This window comes from Xenopus laevis, chromosome 4L (assembly GCF_017654675.1).
Source record: "Xenopus laevis strain J_2021 chromosome 4L, Xenopus_laevis_v10.1, whole genome shotgun sequence".
Taxonomy (NCBI): domain Eukaryota; kingdom Metazoa; phylum Chordata; class Amphibia; order Anura; family Pipidae; genus Xenopus; species Xenopus laevis.
Genome location: NC_054377.1, coordinates 104,214,245 through 104,236,584, shown reverse-complemented (window position 1 = coordinate 104,236,584; position 22,340 = coordinate 104,214,245). Strand labels below are relative to the sequence as shown.

General features: G+C 39.4%; 2 protein-coding genes across 7 annotated transcripts in view; one reads left to right on the top strand and one right to left on the bottom strand.

Moving 5' to 3' along the window:
* nos1ap.L (nitric oxide synthase 1 adaptor protein L homeolog) overlaps positions 1-5,044 on the top strand; it is a 51,065-nt gene extending 46,021 nt beyond the window's left edge. For 2 of the 3 annotated variants that reach the window (XM_041590561.1, XM_041590562.1), the window contains 2 exons: positions 958-1,267; positions 1,805-5,044. In XM_041590561.1, the coding sequence (XP_041446495.1) occupies positions 958-1,267; positions 1,805-2,324 (830 nt within the window). In that variant the 3' untranslated portion in view covers positions 2,325-5,044. The remainder of the gene's footprint in view (positions 1-957; positions 1,268-1,804) is intronic. The other variant, XR_005967032.1, reaches the window with a different exon arrangement.
* Positions 5,045-8,020: 2,976 nt separating this feature from the next.
* uap1.L (UDP-N-acetylglucosamine pyrophosphorylase 1 L homeolog) lies at positions 8,021-21,740 on the bottom strand. 4 transcript variants are annotated; one of them, XM_018256321.2, is made up of 11 exons: positions 21,588-21,740; positions 19,945-20,238; positions 16,780-16,984; positions 16,420-16,595; positions 16,143-16,315; positions 14,512-14,705; positions 13,342-13,482; positions 13,055-13,243; positions 11,821-11,868; positions 10,646-10,712; positions 8,021-8,888 (listed from the first exon to the last, which is right to left on the bottom strand). In XM_018256321.2, the coding sequence occupies exons 2-11, from the start codon at positions 20,222-20,224 to the stop codon at positions 8,790-8,792; spliced, it is 1,572 nt and encodes a 523-aa protein (XP_018111810.1). In that variant the 5' UTR covers positions 20,225-20,238; positions 21,588-21,740; the 3' UTR covers positions 8,021-8,789. The 4 variants fall into 4 exon arrangements, with proteins under 4 accessions (XP_018111810.1, XP_041445001.1, XP_041445002.1 ...); XM_041589067.1 differs by having other exon boundaries at positions 19,945-20,225; positions 21,588-21,730; XM_041589068.1 differs by lacking the exon at positions 11,821-11,868.
* Between the last annotated feature and the right edge of the window lie 600 nt (positions 21,741-22,340).

Sequence of the window (22,340 nt, the reverse complement as noted above, 5' to 3'; positions counted from 1 at the left end):
ATAGTGACAGCCCCCTTTTAATGTTGTGTTGTCCCATTGCACTACACACATGCTGGCCTTGCATCAGTGAATTATAATTGGGCTTAAGAAACAGATCAACGCATGTACTCTAGTTTCATCTTTACTACCTTTCATTCTGTTGTGTGTTCTATACTTTGTTACAGCTGTAAATTCATTTGAAAAACATCTCCAATTTGGGATTATTATATAGACCAATGGCTCACAATGGTTATTTAGTTGCAGCAGGAAATTGCATTCCCTATGGATGACAGAACACCTACAAATAAACATTTTACCTGTTCAGTTAAGATTGCACAATACGATTTACTAGGATAAGGCCATTTCTTTTTAGTACAATGGTGTTTTTAGTCATTTTTCGTCCCTTGTGGGAGTTGATTTTGACTGGGTGACACCCCCCCCCCCGTAGCATTTGTATTTTAAGTTTACTGTATTTCATGGAAGGTATTTGCTTTGATCATATTCAAGTTTTCATAACAATATTTGCAAAACTCTAAAAGCCACTTAAAGAGTTTTAGGAGTCAATAAAAATAGTAAAATAGTAATAGTGTCCATCTCCAACAGGTTTGCTTTAAACTGCATTGGTCTGTTTATTATATCTATAGTATTATATGGTAAATAGAAATGTCCATCTTCAACAGGTTCACTTTAGACTGCATTGGTGTATTTATTATATCTGTAGTTTTAAATGGAATTTGCTGTGTAGGTTTATCAGTAAAGGATGAAGACGTAATAGTTCAGTGACTTTAGTTTACCATGCATGATGGAGGAAGGCTAGCTTTTTCTTTTTTTTCTCTATGTGGCAGTGGCATAATCAAACATCATTCTATGCTCACCTTTTTCTTTTTTTCCATTGTCTTTTGATAATACACTGACTTTTTGACGACCGTATAAATGGAAACAAGGAATTAATTTTTTCCATTGCTGTTCAATCCACAGTTGATCAAAGCATGTTCAAGAACTCAAACGTAACTCAAGTGCCAAAGCTACAGCAGAGTCATTCTCTCACCCAACTGACAAGACTCGCCAGCAGCACTAGCTCGGAACCTTCAGGGGTCAGTATTCTTGTTGGCAGCACACAACACCTGAAGAACCTAGGCAAGGCAGTTGGAGCCAAGGTGAATGACTTCCTTCGGAGGAAAGATGCAGATAAAGGAGACATTGGGGTAACTGAAGTCAACAAGACGGTGGCTGCAGAATGGTCCAGCAGTGACAGGACATGCAGTGTTAACCTTGAAGAGGGACAAATGTGAGTGTAAAGAGTTCTAGCAGTTTTTGTAAAGGAAAAGAAAAGCTACTGAGGCACTTTATTGCCAAGAGATTAGACATAATAGTGCAAGATAGAATGCTATATTTATTCTGTAGAATGCTTTACCATATCTGAGTAAACACCTCTAGGATCTCTCTCTGTTTGTTTAGGATAGCAGCTGCCATATAAGCTTGGTGTGACATCACTTCCTGCTCGAGCCTCTCCCTGCTCACTTACAGCTCTGAGCTCAGATTACAGCAGGGATGGGAGGAGGGAGGGGGAGAGGAGCAAACTGAGCATGCTCAAGCCCTGCCCTGGAGGTTTATACTGAAAACAGGAAGTCTGATACAGAAGCCCATGTGTACACTATAGGAGGAAAGAAATGTGTTTATTTTGACAGAGAACTCAGAGCAACATTACTTTGAGTTACTGGTGTATTTATATAGACCTTTCTGATAAAGCTTACTTAGTTTTAACCTCTCCTTTAAATAGTATTTACAGTCTATTAATAACTTGCGTTTGCTTTAAATATTTCAGGTCCAAGAACCTAGAAAGTTTTCCTAGGCTTGATCCTCCTCCACCCACTGTGAAAAAGCGAATTCCTCGAGCTCTGAAAACCACCCAAGATATGATGATCTCACCCAACCCTATAATAAGCAGCCCAGAGAAGCCTGTTTGTGCCTCTGCTGAAGTGCCTAAAGAAACATTCAGTGAATCACGTGCTGAAGAGGATAAAACATTACAGCCCCACCACCAGCAAGAAACGGTGATCAATGGAAAAGAAGATGGTGAGATTATGCAACCGACAGAGAATTGTCAAAATGGAAATCATTTGGAAGCCGCACTCTCTATACCTGACCTCATACACAAGGAAAAGTCAGAGATAAGTCTAAAAGTAATTTCCTCTAACCATATAGAAAGCATCAGCATGAAGAGCACTATCAGCCAGGTTGAGCTGCTACAAGGGGAATATAATAACACAGATTTGGGTTTATGGCCAAGAAACTCTGCCTTAGATATAGACAGTCCACACCCAGACCTCCTCTCCTTTGACTAGAGTTTAGGGTGGATGTCTGTCCTATCACTGGAACCACAATTCACTTTTCTGCTGTACAGTACGTTGTTAAGTTACCTATGTATATGCTCATTGTGGGTGAATCATATCACGGACTGTTCCCATGATGCCTTCCTTCTAACCTGCAGTATATAATGCAAACACATTGGTATAGGAAATTCTTAAATCATCTCTTAGGTGCCTTCCTTGTATGCTTTGTAAATATAGTATGTTCAGTTCTGTAATTCCTTTATTATTGGGGGCTCTACCAAAGCCTTCAGCCATCCAGCTTTTTTATGTTATATCTCCCATCATCTGTAGCTAGTGGGAGTTGTAATGGAAACACAACTGGAAGACCTTAGTTTTAACATCCATGGTTTTGTGATACATTTCAGGGTTTTTAGATAAAGAAACCCTTTTTGACGTTCTGCCTTTTTTGTAAGCAATGGCCACTCAATGAATTAGAACTTTTTAATATGTGTGTTAGTATGTTTGCTATCTGTTTAGTGCTATGCAAGTGCCATAAAATGAGAGTGAAGGAAAGACATCTCAGTTAGTATATATTGTTATAGGGAAATCTGACATTCATTTCATTTTCTGTTGTGTGGAATGTTTCAGTGTGTCCCAGTGCCTTATGTTCATAGCAGTGGCAGTAGTAAGTATTGTAAGCAAATGGCTATGCCTGAGCAATGCTTGCAGCAGGTATCTTTGATGGGTAGATAGTCCTGTGCTTCAAATTAAAGGACATGTCAACTCCCCTAACACAAATTTTATCTGAGAAACGCTTTTTAGCATGATTTACATACCGACCACTGCAGTCCTTGACAAGTAATCCGTTAAGAAGCACTGTTGGTTTTCTCTTCCGGCTGGTTTCCAGCACTGTCAGCCTCTCTCCCCCCTCCCTTAGGAATGTGTGCTGTAATTTGGCGATACGAACATGCGCAGTTCACAAAAAAAATCTAGCACATGCGCAGATGACTGTGTTTAGCGTCGGCAAAATAATCAAGCTGCATTAAGAGTGACCTCTGAAGACACGCCTGTGGCTTAGTTCAGCCAATAGATAAAATAGTCTTTTGTTGTTGCTATGGGCGCTGTATTGTGCCGTTTTAACTCTCTGCTCCGCTGCTGCTAGCCCATATTTCATCTGACTGCAGCGAGGAGAGCAAGGGAGCAGAGAGATTAACTATTGCACTGCCAAAATCTAAGTAAGCTATTTTTAAAAAAGGTCAGGAGGATGGGGCTATTGGCACATGCGCATTGATATCAGGAAGAGCGCATACAGGAAAAAATGGCCGCCGGGTTAGTCAGTGCGCAATGGTTCAAAGAATGCGACGGTGCAGGGAAACTGGAGCGCTTTTCAAAGCGCAACTAATGCGGTTCACATGGGGCTAAGGTAGGCTACACAGGGATACTAAAATAAAAAAGCGGCTTGACTTTTCCTTTAAAGGTTTGTTTAATTCTGAAAAGGGCAATATTCATATAAGGACTATTTTAACTATTTGATTTTTTTTAAACGTTTGTTATCCATCTTTTTTTCTATGGGAATTGGTAAAATATGAATTTTAACTCAGAAAGAATCCTAGGCGCTGTCTCTCCTTCAAAGAAATGGTTTGTTATAAAGTGAGCTGCACAAGTTGCTGGTGTGGGTTGGTTACCGTTGGCTGGTTGAATGAGTTAATTATGGATGTGTGCCACTGTTCTTTGCTTCTCAGATCTTGGTCTGTCTTCTGTTCTCTTTTAAACAGATGAGATTTTAGCCAGCCCTCATCTGTTATTCATGATTAATGAATTGGTGGATTAAATGAAATATAATAGGGATGAGCGAATTTGACCCGTTTGGTTTCACCAAAAATTTGGCGCCGGCGAATTGTCGCCTATGCTCATTAAAGCGTCAAAGATTTTTTTGACGCACGACGCCATACAAGTCTATGGGCGTCATTTCCATGTCGTAACAAGCCGAAAAAATTTTTTCGCATCCCTAAAATAAGGATAATCTCAACATATGTCTTGTTCTCCGGTCACATGAGGATTCTCACTTCTTGAGAGCAGGAGGCTTAAAAAAACTACAATATGTGGGTAGTGCAAACAAAACCTGCTCTTCCAGTCTCAGTGCTGTTATTCTTAATGATGTGGCCTACACAGAGAAACTGAAAGTGACAAAAGATAATCTTGTTTTGTGGAATTTCTGTCATTTAAAACTTAGTCACTTGTTCGGTTCACATGTCCAGTATTTACATTTTTGATAAAAACGTTGCTTTGAGAGCTACTAAACCCCATTCACCGATATCAGCCATCAAACAGTATTAAAGTGAGCAGGCTATTGAAATATTATAGAAATACAAATGGTAGCAGCAAGAAATCCTTAAACTAAATAGAAAAATCCCTACTGCTTTAAATATGATTTTGTGCACTGTTCCGTAGAATTAGCATTTATAAAAGAAGAGTTAAAAGAAAGATGTGTATTTATAAATATAGTATAGGTTTACTATATAATGGTCCAGTTAAACTTATTGGCAGTGACTGTATTTGCCTAGGGACCGTCTCTGCATATTTTGTTGATGCTGAGCATTCAGATCCCCCCCCCTGCCTTTATAACTGGCAGGTCTATATTAGGAAAATGAATCTGATGATTTCACATGTTGAATGGAATGATAAAAAGTAGATTCATAAGTCTGGCTAATTCTATGGAGACTTTTATTTAGTCCGTTTTGTACGGTCTTCTAGAATTGTTTGTTAAAGAAAGGGGTGATCTGGGCTACTCTGCCTCATAAGATCCCAGTGCCTGTGGCGGCTTCTGAACATGGCTGCTCTAATCTCCTACAAATATATTTTGGCTGTTGGTGTACAGGACCCATCACTTACCTTGCAGGTTGTTGTTTGTGTCCACAAGAGCCATCAGAGGAAAGGTCCCTGAATCCTATGGGATTTTTAGAATCATATTTATCAATGGGTGACATTTAGAGTTCACCATTTGATAAATACTACTCTAAAAATCCCATAGGAATGAATAGAAAGTGTTAATTCTGCCCCCAGATTGCACAAAAGGAAAGCTGAAGTTGAGGCAAGTGATTTTCAGTGCTGTAAAGTGAGCTATACATGGCGGTATGTAGTCAACTGGGTTTTCCACTGAGGACTTTGTGGACTTTCAGGCTTTAGGAACGGTTGAGGAAACATCTTGCATTCGGGCGACTTCGGAAATCGAAGCACCGCTGGTGCATTGCTGCAGGCATTTTTTCATTGAAGCAGTCGGAAGACACGGGGAAGCTGTTCGGGCAGATTCGGGGAGATTTAGTCACCCAGCAACTAATCGTGTGTAAACCGTGTGCCCCTGCCCTTAGGCTGGACTGACCTCCAAACACACACACAGGCTCATCGGATTCAAATCAATGGCGCAGGGGCACTGAGCAGAACTGCTTCTCTCAGCCTGTAAAAATACACAGGCTGACCGCAGCCAGATCCATTAGCCTGTGTGCCCACAGCCTTAGAAGGACAATGAAAAGTTGGAGTAGACTCATCAATGGTGGTATTGAGTTGTTTGTGGGTTTGTTTACACATAAGTGTTGGCAAATGGACTAATGGAGAAACCAACTAGCCTATAAGATCACTCAGAAGAAGGTTGTGCCTACGCGGCCAGCATGAAGTAGGTGGGAAAATAGTAATATTAGTGGAAGGTACACAGAGCAAATATAGGATAAAGTAATGGGGAATAATGCAAGGGGAGGGATGGGCAGCGTGCCTAAACCAAGATAGTACATCACATATGATGTACCAAAACCCACTAAGAGGACAATGTACAGCTAACAAGCTAGAAGCCTTTAAGCAATACACTGTTAAAACTGGATGTTGCAGATTATACTGTAATCGTGTTTCTTGTCTGCATACCAAAACACTAATTTTGCCAGTTTGCCTGGAAGTGCCATGCAGTACAGACATCCTCATCTACTCTGCATGTCTTATAACTCAGACGGTATGTCTGATGTGGCATAATAACCGCCTGCACTGCTAATGCTGCTCTTGCCTGCCACCTGGGGGATGCACACTGGATTGAAAACAGGTCTCCGATTCCCTAAATTCACACTAGAACACTGTACATATGCTAAACATCAAAATGTTTGACCAGGAACAAGACTCTTTGGAACATCAATATTGCCCAAACCAACAGGATGGAATGATGTTTCTTATTAGACTGAGAAATGCAGAATTGTCATTCTTTTAACTTCCCAAGATGACCAACAAAACGCAGCTTTAATTATTCAATGGGAAATGTAAATATTTTGGGTGATTAGAGTGAATTACAGAAAAGGCAACACACACACACACACACGGGTAAAAATGTTCTACACAAGAGAACTGGTCTGTTTTAAGCTTCAATGCAGGGAATAAAGTTAAATTACCCATTTAAGGATATCTCCAAAGGGCATAGCATTGCTAAAATATTTAGGGACCCACAAGATACGATGGGCTGCTTTTATTTTAATCTTCACTCTGTATTGTTTCCTCACCTGTAAGTCCCACAACATGCCGTCTTATAGGACTGAGACATGCAGTGAAGTTCTGTTAAAGGCTTATACAAAACACTTCATATTGAAGAACCGAAGTCCAGTCTTGTTTTGCTGTTCTTACCTTTTTTCACTTTATGACGTTTTCCCTTGGATAGTAACCTGTCAGCTCAATGGGGCAGGCTGCTGAACTGGATAAATCACAGTGGCAGGGCCATGTGAAAAGACTTTTTGTATGGGAAATTGTCAAGCATAAATATATATGTAAAGTTATATTTTGTTTCTTAGATACATACTGTAATGGCATTTATCTACGGATTCTGACCTATAAAAATTAGGGAGACTACATGTTCTATTTATATTTTATAGCAGAGTTGTATTGTACTTTTGTAATCTTTCCTACATAAGCTGCACAATAAAACATCTATTATAATGTTTTGTCTCATTTATATATTGTTAGAAAAACATTACAATCATAAAATTGAGTATTCATGTTTATTGCACTTGCTTAAAGGGGAAGGAAACCTAGTCGACACAAACCCCCCACCTCCTGTTTTTTTGCCCACCCTCCCTCCTCCCCCCTGGCCTACCCGTCCCGCTGGGCAAATGCTCCTAACTTGTTACTTACCCTTCTGCGCAGGTCCAGTCCAGGGAGTTCACAGATGACATCTTCTTCCACGCAATCTTCTTCCTGCTTTGAACGGCGCATGCGCAGTAGGATCATTTCGCCGGTACGATCTACTGCGCATGCGCGTGACTTTTGGCGCATGCGCAGTAGATCCGTACCGGCAAAATGATCCTACTGGGCATGCGCCAAAACGCCGTTCAAAGCAGGAACGGCTTTCCCAGGCCTGTCCTTAAAGGGGCAAAAAAACAGGAGGTGGGGGGTTTGTGTCGACTAGGTTTCCTTCCCCTTTAAGGACAGGCCTGGGAAGCAGTCGCCTTGGGAAGCTTTCTGATGAAATGTATATGCACAAAGACCTGAGCTGAGGCCTTCCTAGTGAATACAGTGCCTTTTTGTCTTCAACTGTCTTTCTCAAATACATGGCTGCTTAAGACACATACGGGGCTCATTTATAAACACAGGGCAAATATGCCCCCAGACAGTTAAAAGTGGCAACCAATCAAAAGCTTGCATTCACTGTTTAACCAGAAGCGGACTGAAAAAAATCCAATTACTAATTGGTTGCTGTGGGTTACTACTGCCCATGGGCAATTTTAGTTTATAAATAAGTCCCTATAAGGGCTTCCTAACCCTGAATAATAACATTCAGATGCACAAGCTAAGGAACAGCTGTGGGCTCTGTCTTCAACGCAATCCTGTCCATCTCGCTCTGGATTTTTGATCTAGTTTGAGCCATCAGATGTTCCTTGTTGCCAGCTAAAAGTTATTCCATTTTGAAAAAGCAAATACCAAAAGATTATAATTCCCCCATTTCTTCATCCGCCCAGAATCCCCATTTTCCACAAGCCGACTCCCCGACATCTGTGACTGACTGTTTAGAATACAAAATAAAAGTTGTGGAGCAATAACCAAAAAGAACTGCTCCAGAAAAGTAAGATTCACAACTGAGGTTTAATAACCTTGCTGATCGGAAATTTTATTTACTTCAAATGACCGATTCCTTTAGAAAAATTAAATAAAAATTTGCATACAGATGAAAGTAAAAGACTGTAGAGTACCGTTAAAATATTTTAAATATTTTGTAAATGTACAAGAGTATACTATGTACAATATTAAAAAAAAAAAGATATTTGCTTTAAGATGGAGAACATGCAATAAATATGTATATTTTCCTTCCATATGTTTTGTCAAGTAAAACAGGCTTCAGATAAAACCTTCACATTTCTGTAGTGGCAGAAGAATGATGTTGAAGACCCCTGTGATTAACATTGTCCTTTAGTACCTTACAATCATATACCCACACCCAATTATTTAAGCACAACACATTCACGTTCTTCATAGGCTCTAAAAGCTGGTGCCATTCATAACCTGCTGGTGAACTCCATTCTCATCTATTATCAGAGGGGCATGGAATTCCTGATTGTGAACATAGGGCTCCAGACCCTGAAATAAAAACAGACGTCCGTAAGAAGGCCTAATCCAGTAAAATAATTAGAGAAGTGACAATTCACTAGTTCTATGAGTTGATGAAACTTATTTGCTGGAATATAAGGAAAAATACCTATCAGCTACATTAATGTTTTGCTTTCTTTGATCTTATTATAAAGATAAGTGAGATACAGATTGACCTGCTGAATAGTAATGTGCGGGTTGGGCTTTTCCCCACCTGCCCGACTTCCGGGTTTCTTTTATAGACCCACGCTGCCCTGTCCCGCCGATGGCGTCACAAAAGGGGCGGGGCGATAGGCGCGTGTCTGTAAAAGCTCAACCCGGAAACCGGAATTTGGAAGGTTGCGGGCGGGGAGAGCAGTCAGAAGAGCTAACCTTCACCCGCCTGCGACCCGGGAAGGAGCATGCAAGAACGGCCCAAACCTACCCAACCTGCGGGTATCGGGCCGGATCGCATATCACTATTGCTGAACTAAAGAATTAAAAACATTTTAAGAATTATGACCCAGGTTTTTTTGGTGAATGTCCTCAAAAGAGGAAGGGGGCAGAGCAGTGGGATATATTTGTATCTGTAGATAGGAAATATACTAATAGAAGGCAGGAACATTTGCAGTAAACATCTTTTTAAAGGAATGGTAACCCCGAAAAAGAAAATTGAAAGTGTTTTAAAGGTAATTAAGAAATAATATACTGTTGTGATTATGGTGTTCTATAGAGGTTATCAGTTATCCACGATTTAACCGGTAGCATTTAGCCTTATTTCAATTGCCTCCATTGCTAGTCTATACACGCTACAGTAGTGTTTCTGAAGCAAACAGATCAGTTTTACCAGTGCAGGGCAACTGTACGTTATATTTTAATTACTATAAAACATGGTCAGTTTTTGGTGATACTGTTCCTTCAAACACAACATGGTAGAATGTGTAACGTTCTGCTTTTTTTAAAGGTTACAATATATTCAATAGCAAAAACACACCACAATTTTCATTGGGATGCCTATGCCTGGAATCTACATTTTCATTGCAAGGAAATAGATTTGTTATAATATACAACCATGTTTTTATGCCATGCCAAAGGCTTTGTGTACAATATGCTGTTGTGCTGCCTCTGTAAGTAAGGCCTATGGGGTAAAGCACATTAACCTCTGATCAGTAATCCCAAGAGTTTCCCAAAGATCGCTATGGAAAATGGTGACTGCCTGGTCCCACGGTTTTTGATGATGACTGTCAAAATAGCCCCTGTGCCATTAGCCTATGCAAGGAATAGGATGCTTAAGCACAGCATAAACCACATCATCTCTGCTTAAACCACTTTAATGGGCTTATCAAAAATCTAATTTGTGTGGTTTTAGAGGTTTTTATCTACTTCGATTAAACGCACTAATTAAAAACTTGAACATTTGCTTGTTTATTAAAAAATACAATTATAAAAATACAATCACAGAAAAAAACAAATTTGTTAGTTTACAAGCACAAAACGCGTTTAAAAAAATGTCTTGAGTTTTACCAAGGATAACCCCCACTGACTTGTACTGTACATGAACTTGCAAGCTATTAGATGCCGACTCTTTACATTCAAGTTTTTGAAAATATAATTTAAATTTGGGAGTTTTGGTACAAAATAATTCAAAATTATGGAAAAAAATTCTATTCAAACATTCATAAATCACCCCCTAAACTTAAAAAAGCAATACCGATTCTTACACTTTCAAAAAACCACTTTCAATTGCATTAAGTTAGGCAAGACCTTACCTCACCAGCGTAGGAAGTCAAGGGGGAAATTTCGCATTGAATGGGCACGTCGCCAGCATCCTTCATACTGGGGAGGGGAAAAAAAAGTTACATCACAAAACTTGGCTAAAGCAGCTGTGACATTATGGTGAAGCTACACGGATAGGTCCTTATGAAGAACGGATAAAAAAATAAATGTAGATTTTTAGACAGAGTAAAGTGCGAAATAAGTGTAAAGAGTACAGCCAGGAAAAGAGAAAATACCACTTGAGACTCATATTACTATGCAAAGTCTTCTAGCTGGTAACAGGTCTGATTAAGGTAAGTGGTGCGGAACTGCTATTTCACCCATGTTTTTGCAGGGACAAGCTGCAGTCATCGTGGAAGCTGTAACCATGCTGTACCTAGTTTCACGGAGCCTTCTTATATGCTGTGCACTGGAACCTTTTACATTTTATAGTTAAACCCTATGTGGGAACGAATGCTAATATTTCCTGGTATGCCTTCTTGCCAATTGTAATTGCTTGTACGAAATATTTGTTGATAAAGCCCCTCCTTCCCCCTACAAGCAATCCATGCATATACTGAAATTCTATTACACTACTTTACATGAATATCATACTGGCACATACAGGGTCCTGGCAAATTAGTAACGGGTTACATTAATGTTTTTCGATCTCAAGAGACCAAATTTGGATTTCGAGCAATATGTGAGTAATAGGTTACTTGTTTGCTTGCTAGGGTGTAACATATTACTCACTGACTAGACAGAGGATTTATAAAATCATTATGACTGGAATGACCATCTGGTTTTAGGAAATTCCTCTAACAAGCAACTATGAATAAATCCAAGAAAGCCAAGCAGCAGCTCAGGTATAGGCAGACCTAACTGGTGGCTCAAATTTGCTGTAGTAAATCTTGACTTAAATATGATGCTCAGTGGTGCAAACCTAAAACTAATTCATAGTTTGTTTGAGAGAGAGAGAGAGTTGAAGAAAGGGTTTAGAAAGAAAATGCCCTTTTGGGGGCCATTGACATTTTTCTTTAGATGTTCAGCCTGAGAAGAAAAGAAAGTTAATATGAAGGCATGCAATGCTGGGCCAATAGCCAAACAGGTTTAGAAAAGCAAGCTTTGTTTTATTCCCCTCCACCGTCAGGAGCAGACAGTAGGACAGACCCTGTACAGACATAATTACTTTTTCTCGGCATGGTCCTGCGCCGCTCCACACACTCCATTGGTTTGGCTGTTTTGAAAATAAAGATGTAATAAAAATGTGAATTGAGTTTTTTTATTTTTTATCCTAATGAAAATTATTTGAGGGCAATGGAACATGGTGCATTTCAATTGCCACGATTCAATTTTTTTCTGGCATATTCCAGTTCTACAGTGATAATTCCTTATACTATTATCACAGAGTATGGTGAAAAGAGATTCGCTGTGATTAAAATAAACTGTAGGCCAGAGGCATACCAGACTCTAGCCAGTGACTTGTACGAGCCATAACAACAGTGATTGTCTGGCTTTTGCTGGTGACAATTCCCAGCCTTTTGTCTCAGGATTTTTTTTTTTGCATCTAGGAAGCAGTCACACTAAACAACACAAATAAGGTTTTTGCCAGTGTGCTGCATTCAGCTAAAGAGGATGTTCGGTATTAAACGAAAGCCCTAAAACAGCTTCAGGATATCCTGGGCAGCGTAAAGTAATTTCTTACAAAATACCTTCACTGCATTTGAAATAATTGAGAAAACCACTTTGATAACCTGACAAAAGTTAGATACGATCTTTGGTTACAGAGCACAATAGAGGAAACTTCCAAAGTATGGTAAGGCCTAGTAGGACAAGGTACAAAAAAGGGTGATGTTAAAATGAAAAGGAAGATACTAGAAGATATTAGTGTTAGATATTGCCATCTTGGGTTTGACATTTTTATATACACATCCATGCATTCATATATATAGCGTTTTACACAATGTATATGGATAATGTATGCTTCATAGTAAACCGGTTGTCCAGAAGCTTGCATTCCACGTCACACCTGAAGGCAAAATATCCATATCAAAGGGATTCCTGTAACTGGTAATTCAACTGCTTGTGTGCTACAGCAACCATCTCTCTACTTTATGCGAATTATGGATGCACCAAATCCAGGATATGGTTTGGAATTCAGCCTTTTTCAGCAGGATTCAGATTTAGCCGAATCCTTGTGCCTGGCCGAACCAAATCCTAATTTGTATATGCAAATCGTCCCATCCTTCTTGCCTCTACATTTCAGGAATTCTCTGTTCCTGCCATCTAGTGGCTATGAGAGTCATGCACATAAAACACATCTAACTTTTGCATTGTGCTTCATCTCTATATTACAAGAACTATTTTATGTTATGTGTCCCTTTATTGGACCTTGACACTTTTCCAGGATACCAGTTACTTACAGAGGAATGGCTGGAATCCATGTTCCATTTTCATCCACAAAGTGTCCCCCAGCATTGAGCACCCAGCAGTGATGTAGGGACATAAGGGCATGGCGTGCTGTAGTTGGATTGTCCTTTCCATTCTGGCTATCTGCATTTTTCAGAGGTGAAAACTCCTCTTCTCGCAACACCTCAAAAACTACAAATTTTCTAAATGTGGGAAGAAGTGAATATGATAGTACTAAAAAGGGTAAAACAAGGGATACAAAAGTACAACTTTTTTTTTTTTTTTTTTACTTAACACTTACTTGGCAAACTGGAAAATATCAAAAACAAATTTCTCCATTTTCATCCCATTTGGTTTCTCCGGATGTATACGCACACCATGTGTGTCCACATATGGGATTTTCTTCAGCGCCACATGATGCTGCAATTGAGGTTCATGGACCCTACAGGAAATTATTTAAAAAAAAAAAAAAAAAAAAAAAAAAAAAAAGCACATTAGAAAACAAAATCAATGCTCCACTCCAATAACAGGACAGATGGAATGCTTTCACTAAAGCTGGTGAGGTCACCAAACCTCAATATGGGAAATATCAGCTGATCCAACTGTTTGGCCTGAGGAATTGCACCACTGATCTAATCTTTCATCCCAACAGGATATCTGTTTCAGGTCACATATCAGTCAGGCAGGCCCATAGGAGGGTCCCATACTTGAGCCAATAAGAGGACTTTATTTTATTGCCCCATATACAGTATGGCCAACTTAAAAGAACAGTAACATCAAAAAATGAAAGTGTTTTAACATAAAAAATATAATGTAGTATTACCCTGAACTGGTAAAATTGGTGTTTGCTTCAGAAACAGATACTATTGTTTATATAAATATGCTGCTGTGTAGCAATGGGGGCAGCCATTCAAAGGAGAAAAGGCTCCGGTTACACAGCAGATAAGCTCTGTAGAACATAATGGTGTTATCCGTTATCCACTATTTAACCTGTGCCATATAGACTTTTTTTCAGTTTACGCCCTTGCTACACAGCAGTTTGTTTATATGAACTATAGTAGTGTTTCTGAAGCAAACATCAGTTTTCCCAGTGCAGGGCAACAATACATGATATTTTCATTACTTTAAAACATTTTTTTTTTTTTGGTGTTACTGTTCATTGAATACTTGACAAAACCGCCTATGGCTGTAGCAAGAATGCAACCATATACAAGTAACTCTGCAAGGGAAAGGCTGTATATGTGCTTTACAGCTACAGGTTAATGGCTTAAAAACACGCAATGATTTGGCAGTCCAAATATGCAGGTGCACACACAATGGCAGGTGTTCCACTGTCATATTAAGTTTCTATTATATGTTTAGCTACAGCAAAAAAGTGCAGCAAACGCAACCCTTTTTAACCAAACTTTACCCTGCCAACCAATTTGGTCAAAATCATTTAGAACAAATTTGCTAAACCAAGCGTTCTTACTCCACAACCTCCTGAAGAAACCGTCGTGTGAAAAAGTGGTTGGCAATATTTCCTGCGTTGTACATTAGCCGTCCATCTGCACTGCGAGCTTGTGCCGTTGCCAGTGTGATCTCACTGTACTCCACCACTTGGTACACACCATCCACACGGCAAACAACACCCACTGGTTCTGTTGGATTCATCTTCTCCACTACCTACAGACAGAAACAAAGCCATTATCATTAAAAGGACCTCTGCTTTTTGAGTTAAGCCAAATTGCTGGATGCAGCCCGACAGTTTGGTTGGTTTTTAACAGCACTGCATGACTGTCTGGGAATGAGTAGTATATTGGGAGAAAGGGGTGCAATTCCTCCTTTTATATTTTATCTAAATAATGGTAACCGGCCTTTCACATTTGGCCAAGTCTTACAATATTCACACAAGTTTGGCTAGTGTATGGGCAATTTTATCCCCCCCTTTGTTTGCCTGAAAGGTGCAATGTAGGCAAAGGCTAAATGGAATATGGGACCAAAATACAATGCAAATATCAACTAACTAATGATGCTTTCTAGGCAGTGTTTTTTTATTTTTTATTTATGGTAATGAAAATACCAAAGGCCGTGTAGTTTCTTAAAGAGGACAGGTAATATCCACCTGAATGAGCAGCAAATGATTTCTAATCTGCTAAAGCCCTCAGGGAAAATCCCCTTTATGCATGAAAAACCTGTGTAAATCAGGAAAAAGTTCATATACAGTTCTCCCTCTATAGCCCCGCCCTTCTCTTACTGCCAAGTCTTGTGACAAAGGTACAATTTCACATATATGTCACCCTTTTGATAACACCGCCCTCCTTATGAGGGTATCAGCTTTGCCCTAAGATTTAAGACTCTGGAGAATCTGATGGCCTTGCTTTTAAATCTCTAATCCTGCTTCTCTATAAATAATCATGGTAAAGATAAAGGTAAATCTATAGCACTGAATCAGTAAAACAATTAACGCCCATCGGAATAACACAGCTCTTCTCTATATTTACACAGGCATGCAGGAGCAAAGAGAATAAGGACTCACTTTATACTATGCATTAATATTGTACAGGTATGGGACCTGTAATCCAGAATGCTCAGGACCTGGGGCATTGCGGATAATGGATCTTTCCGTAATTTGGAACTTCATGCCTTAAGTCTACTAGAAAACATTGAATAAACCCAACAGGCTGGTTTTGTTTCTAATAATGATTAATTATATCTTAGTTTGGGTCAAGTACAAGCTACTGTTTTATTATTATTATTATTATTATTATTATGATGAAAAAGGAAATCATTTTTAAAAATTTGGATTATTTCGATAAAATGGAGTCTATGGGAGACGGCCTTTCCATAGTTAGGAGCATTCTGGATAACGGGTTTTCGGATAATGGATCCCATACCTGTGCTTGAAGTGAATCTTTTTGAACACATTTTAACTTTTTAAATTGCAATATTTAGAATAGGTCAAGGTGATCTTTTTATGGCAAACTCCTTTTTTAAACACAATGAGTCACGCAGAAGATGTTTTATATCCAAATACACAGGAAAGAATATAATTTACAGCATTTTATAGCTTGCAACAATGTCAAGTGTTAAAGTACTAAATTGCTTTCTGTTTTATTTTACCTTGGCCCCACAATCTGCTTCCTTCTTCACACAAAACCCAATGAAAACAGGATCTGCCACTTTCACCAAGATGTTGTCGACACAGTATACATGTATATACTCCACTCCTCTCCCCTCCATGTCTTTCAGCACACCATGTGCACCAAGTGCTCTGTATAGCCCACCATTTCCATCTGCGCACAAAAGAGCCCAATGGTTATTATAGCAGTAGCAGACAGATAACTGAAGCAACACTTGGAAAAACAAATGTTAAGACACCATTAAAAGTGTTAATAACCTGGGGCCATGGAGAGCTTGTCCTGCTCTTCTAAGAGGATCTTGCCATCAAAGCTCATTGCTGGCAGCATGCCTTGTTGAAAGAGAATCACATGCTCTTTACTAAGCCCAAAATAATTATGTTTCTGGAAGAATTCACGAGTAGACTCCATGGTGCGCCCACTGGTCATGATGTACCTGCAAGGAAACCATTTATGAAAAAAATGATGACTTGTTTTACATTACCAAGAACATGAACACACTAAACAAAATATTCCATCAAAATGAGGAGATGAAGCAGATTTGCTGGGTCGGCTAAGCTACACAGTTACCCATCTATTATGTTTTTATCGAAGGAGGCAAAAAAAGCAAATTGGCTCACCAGGGAATGGTGCATTCTAGACCATGCAGCTCTTTGGCCAACCTTTGTAGTTTCAGGATACGCTCAGCTTGTATCTGGTAAAGGCTTTTATGAGAGGGCAGACCAACATCATACATTCCTTTAGGATAGGACACTCCCAATCTGGTTCCTTGCCCCCCTGCTAGCAGTAGTACAGCTACTTTACCGCGAGAGATTTCCATTAAACCTGGAAGAAAACAGCCAAACATCACTTTCATTTTTCTAGGTTATCAGGTCAATGTTACAAAAGAATAAAATTTGATAGTTTGTAGTCACAAATGATGATTCACGCCAATGCAAAAAAACACAATTTAGGTGCATTCTGAAAAAGATACAATGTCTGAAATTGTAGCTTAATCCAGCAATAGTTTTTTGGCTGCCCGGGTCAAGGATTCCAATTTCAAGGGTGGAAAGGCATACAACACACATGCAGTTCCTCCACTGGTGTAAACGTGTTAAAAAAGGGGAAAAGGCTGATCCTGCCTGCACCTGTCCAGTGTGTGTACTGAGATATTAATATGATCCTCCTGTTTCAGCATACAGGAAGGATTAAGGCCATAAAATGCTTGAGTTTGAATTCTCTGGCTCCATGTGCACAGTGAAAAATGGTTCACATGTATTCCGGTCACTACACTACACATGGGATAGGTGTGATCCACCAGTGGAGAAGACGTAATGTGTGCCATAGGCCAAATAATTCAAAACTATAAAAAAATAAACATATGATATTCTATAACATGCAAATAATGACATATATCAGCAACAATTTCCAATGTTTACTTGTGCAAAGGCATTTTCAGCCACGAGTAGCTCCGATTTCCCACAAGTGATAAGTCGCCCCATATACTGTAACATGAGCCTGAAAGGTCTGAGTGCAACAAATAGGGCTTGTGCTGAACATATACAGAAAATCCACGTTTAAAAAAATCTGCAAGCAATTAGCTTTTGGCTGCATAGTTCAGTGTGACCCCCTGCGTGGTGTGCCATTGGCCTTAGTGTGAAAGAGATTTTACTGTTTGTCGATGAAGGTTTTCATTCTTCGATGAGCAGTGAAACTTTTCAATATTACTCAAAGTCCTGTGGGTTTCTATTGTTTGGTTATAGGCTGGAAAGAACCATGGAATTAAATAAGTAAACACTATAAATCTTTATAACATATCATGATCTAAATCTCAAATAAATTATTCCAACAGTATTTAGCACAGACGATATGCTAGACTAGTCCATGTATGGTTTTACTGTATTGTATGTATAATGATGTAGAATGAATAACTGAAAGTTCAGTATCAATCATCATTAGTGAACACATTGATTTGTTATTTCAACTGGTGCGCATATTCTGGGCTGGGAACAGAACCTCCATACATGTATGAAAAAAAATAAACAAATAGGACAGCACAGCAGGAGTTAGGAAATAAAATCCAATTAGTTGCCATTGTTTTCCCTAAAAGTCCTGTTTCACCCTAAGCATTTATTTATCTAAAATGTCAATAGACATTTTTTGTCGCGTGCAATCTTGGGCGACAAACATCCTTTTTTCCTTTCCACAAGCTAACATGCACTTCATGAGGATGAAGGGAGGGTGTACCCCCCAGAACGTTGATACTAGTGGTGTTATAATAAAGAAAGGGGCACTTCCCCAACTGCAGAAAATGAGCGTGTGAGCGGATCCATGTACATAAATTGCTGTTGGAAGGAAACACACAGTAGTCAATATTAAATGCAGGCAACAAAACATTCCATGTGCTATTGCCTTATAAGCTGCAAAGATATTTTTCTACCATCTGGTGGAAGCTGCCGATTTGGGCCCATTCAACCAATTCAGCATCTTATCTGCCCATGTCTGGGGCCCTCCAACGGGCCTTCTTGACCACAAGCAGGCCAAAAATCAGCCAGCTGTTGATCAGCAGGTTTGATTTTCCCATCGAAGACCACATCTGCTCCTTGCCCCATTGGAACCTATTCCCTTCAATGTAATCTGATTGGATTAGCCCGATATTGCCTGTTTTTGGTGGACACGTTGGGGGAAAGATCCGCTCTTTTGGCGAAGTCCCCAAACGAATGGATCTTATAGTATATGGTCATCATTAACTATCTCTGCAGCTCTTCAGTCAACAATTTACACTACTATTTTTTTACCAGACAGTTGTTTACATGATAAGACAGGTCAATTACTCCAGTTATGCAATAGACTTTTAAATACATGTATAAAAGTGCCAGGACAGAAAGGCAAAGTATTCAAAATCAAGGAAGCAATTGCAGTGCTTGTATTAACTCCTTCTAAACAATCTAAGGTGCTGGTCCCATTCAGCCATCACCCCTTCTCTACAATCTGTTAATTGCATGAGTCACATCTGATTGCTCAGTAAATATTTATGTCAATGTCTTTGCTGACATATGGATAATCTTATATGCACCTTTGTCCTAACCACTCCCTATCTTTAAAAAAAAACAAAAAACAATTGTGTAATTGTCAATATTATACGCTTTCTAAAGCTGGCCATACATGACCAGTTCCACTCACGTAACCACATATGACCAACTGGTCCACAAAAACATTATTTGGATTGTTACACAGAAATGTGACCCGTTACATATGTTGAATTTAGTCAGCTGACATTCTGGGTTTCTTCTAGGACTAGTCAACTATAGCTAGTTTAGCTCACACTAAACTACATAAACATAGTTATGTAGGTCCCACACCAATTTAATACACCACACTTTAATGCAAAGTGCTGCAATCAATAATATTTTAGATAAAGGGCCTTGTGCTGTATTCTCTATTATAGAATACAGTTTTGGTAGCTTTGCCATAACATAGCCAACATTTTTAGACACTCAGAAAAGTTAAATGGTTTGGAGTGTATTTAAAAAAGAAAAGAAAAAGAGAAACAAATTTAAATATAGCCACAAAGCTGCACACGTCAGGGGTTTCAGCCTAAAATCCCCAGCACTTCGGGAGTATTCTCAGGCTGCCAGAACACAGAAACTTGACATCTGCCATTGACCCCAATTTCAGCATCAGTGGTTATAAGAACAAGGACCCACAATGATTACAGAACCAAACCACACACTGACAAACTTCTTATCTGATTAAGTATGCTTACTGGTTTCACATGTTACCTTCAATTTAATGCTGTAATTTACCTTGTGCCTTCCATTCTTGTAGATGTTCCTTGTCCCGTGTCACACTGCCAAGAACCTCCCGAGGCACGGCCTCCATTCTTGTATCTACTTTCTCTTGGGAAGATGAGATTGAAAATCCTGCCATTGCTCGTTTAAAGAAGCCATTTAACTCCAGGAAGTCTAGACCATGAAGCTCTTCTAAAAGATTGCTTCTCTGTTCCGAGGATAGCTCATCCCAGAACTGTAACACGTGGTTCTGACCTGCTTCAGACAGGTGCTGACGAACAACTGCCACATCCATACTGTACGGCAAATCTGGAAAACATGATCACACTTACTGAAATTGAGCTTCACATAATAAAATAAGTTTAATAAAATAAGGAAATTCGTGTTTGACAATGATCAGGCATTCTAACTAACTCAAACTTCAAATTTGGAAACATTTTTATGAGCCAACACAGGAAATATAAGAGCTGCAATTGGTACTAATGAAGGAATTTGCCTCACAGTCTTGAACAGATACATTTATAAATCACTTATTGCAGGCATGGACAATTGACCAAATATGTATACATATGGCACTCCTATACAACTGTTTTTTTGGGTTTTTTTGGACAAATGGACATCTGTGTTTTCAGATAACAAATAAAGTGATACAGGTGTGCCACACACACAAAATCATTTTTTAGTATCCACAGTGGGGAATGATCTGAGACAACTCTCTATGTGTTTCAGCACTGATCCAAATAAACAGAAGAAAGACAACATGCCTTGTGTTAATATACTTCCTTTTCTGCATCCTGATGTGCGTTAAGCTCCTCAAGCATTCCCCTTTTGTTGTGTTGCACTTTCCTTCCACCTGCCCTTTATACCTACCATCCTCCCAACATGTAATGTGCCTCTTTTAATGAGAATGTCTCAATGAATGCACTTGACTTGGGCTGCAGACATTTCAGTGCACTGTGCATAGTGCCTTTCTTAGAGGTGAACTGTTTTAAAGGTTAAAGTTAGTAAGTATGCCCTGATCTGTAACCCATCACCATCCACTATCACTACCTACCTCTACAGTTTCCAATAGTCCTTCTACCTTTCTACACCCCTTCTTTTTAGCTTTCCTAACTCACTCATTCCTCCAGATCCCGCACCAATCCTCACTCCATTCCATATTTATTTAACACCAGAATATTCTACAGCACTGTACAATAGAAAGGGCTTATACATCAAACATAAATATACTGACAACATCCATCAAATGTAACACCAAGTAATAATAATGTTAAGTCTTTAAATTCCTCTGCCAATGTGCCCTGGTGCTGGGACCCCTAACAAATGCTCCCCCTGGACCTATAAAATCCAGCATCTCTGAAGTTCTCCTAAATGTGTGGCCACATGTCTCTCCCCTTCATGTAACCAGCACCATCCCTCTCCCTATTTGGGATACTCACTTGTACCCCACTTGTACCCCCACCCCATTCAGTTTATTTTCTTGCCCAATACGGAATCTCCTGAACCAAAGACAAAATATTAAAGCCACTCTAACATTCTACCCCGCCACTGTTGGTACGTTCCAAGACAGTCTGAACATGATTAGAATCATTCTTCCATTATACCCTGTTATAATTGCGGAGAATACTGAGAATACTGCTCTTTTAGCGCATACTTACCCACCAAAGCCGGACACACTGACACGCCCACTGTCTTCTTGGCTTTATTTTATAGAGTCAATTCTTGGCACCGCCCATAAACAGCGACACCAGGTGGGTTGCCAAAGTCCCAGACTGACGTTGAGTAACCATCTTGGGATTGGCGCTTTCGGGTCGGCCCACATGACACGTATAAACTCACTGTAGTAATAGGCTTGGCCATAAAGCAGCATTGTTATTGGATATAAGCTTATGACATCATCTGGTCGGTTCCTAGTGTGAGTACACAATAAAGCCCGCCCATTTTCTTGTGCTGCGTGGCATTTGTGACGTTAAAAATTGGGCGGCTTCTTAAGGGAAAAAGAAAGCACGGTCATACGGTGGCCATTTTAGGACATTATTAAAGAAAACGTATATAGGGTTTGAGATATCCATAAGTAAAGTTGTCGAGCTGCGCCTCGTATACTCCGCAAACCCCAATAAAACTTTGTGGTGGCACTTGCACTTCAGATATCATTCCTCCGCGTTGTACCTCTGATCTTCCCTAAAATCATAGCATTTTTCTTCAGTCTTGCCAGTTTTTCTTTTAAGGATAAGCAAACCTTAAAAATAAGTGAATGTAAAATGTATGAGGGTGCTATTGTAAGCACTTTTATAATGTACATTTATTATTATTATGTTCTTATTACAAGATATGAAAGGATAAATGTACAGTTAATATGAATGAATTTTGTTACAACAGCAGCCTTTTTCTTTCTCCAGGCAACTTCCTTG

Bases quoted from the DNA above. Each gene is read 5' to 3' on its own strand.
- uap1.L (XM_018256321.2), bottom strand. From the start codon at position 20,224: ATGGATGTGGCAGTTGTTCGTCAGCACCTGTCTGAAGCAGGTCAGAAC. The intron at 13,483-14,511 runs GTAAGAACGCTT...AATTTCCTGTAG, and splicing joins TTTCTTCAGGAGGTTGTGGA to GGTCCATGAACCTCAATTGC. The intron at 13,244-13,341 runs GTAAGTGTTAAG...TCCCACATTTAG, and splicing joins GATATTTTCCAGTTTGCCAA to AAAATTTGTAGTTTTTGAGG.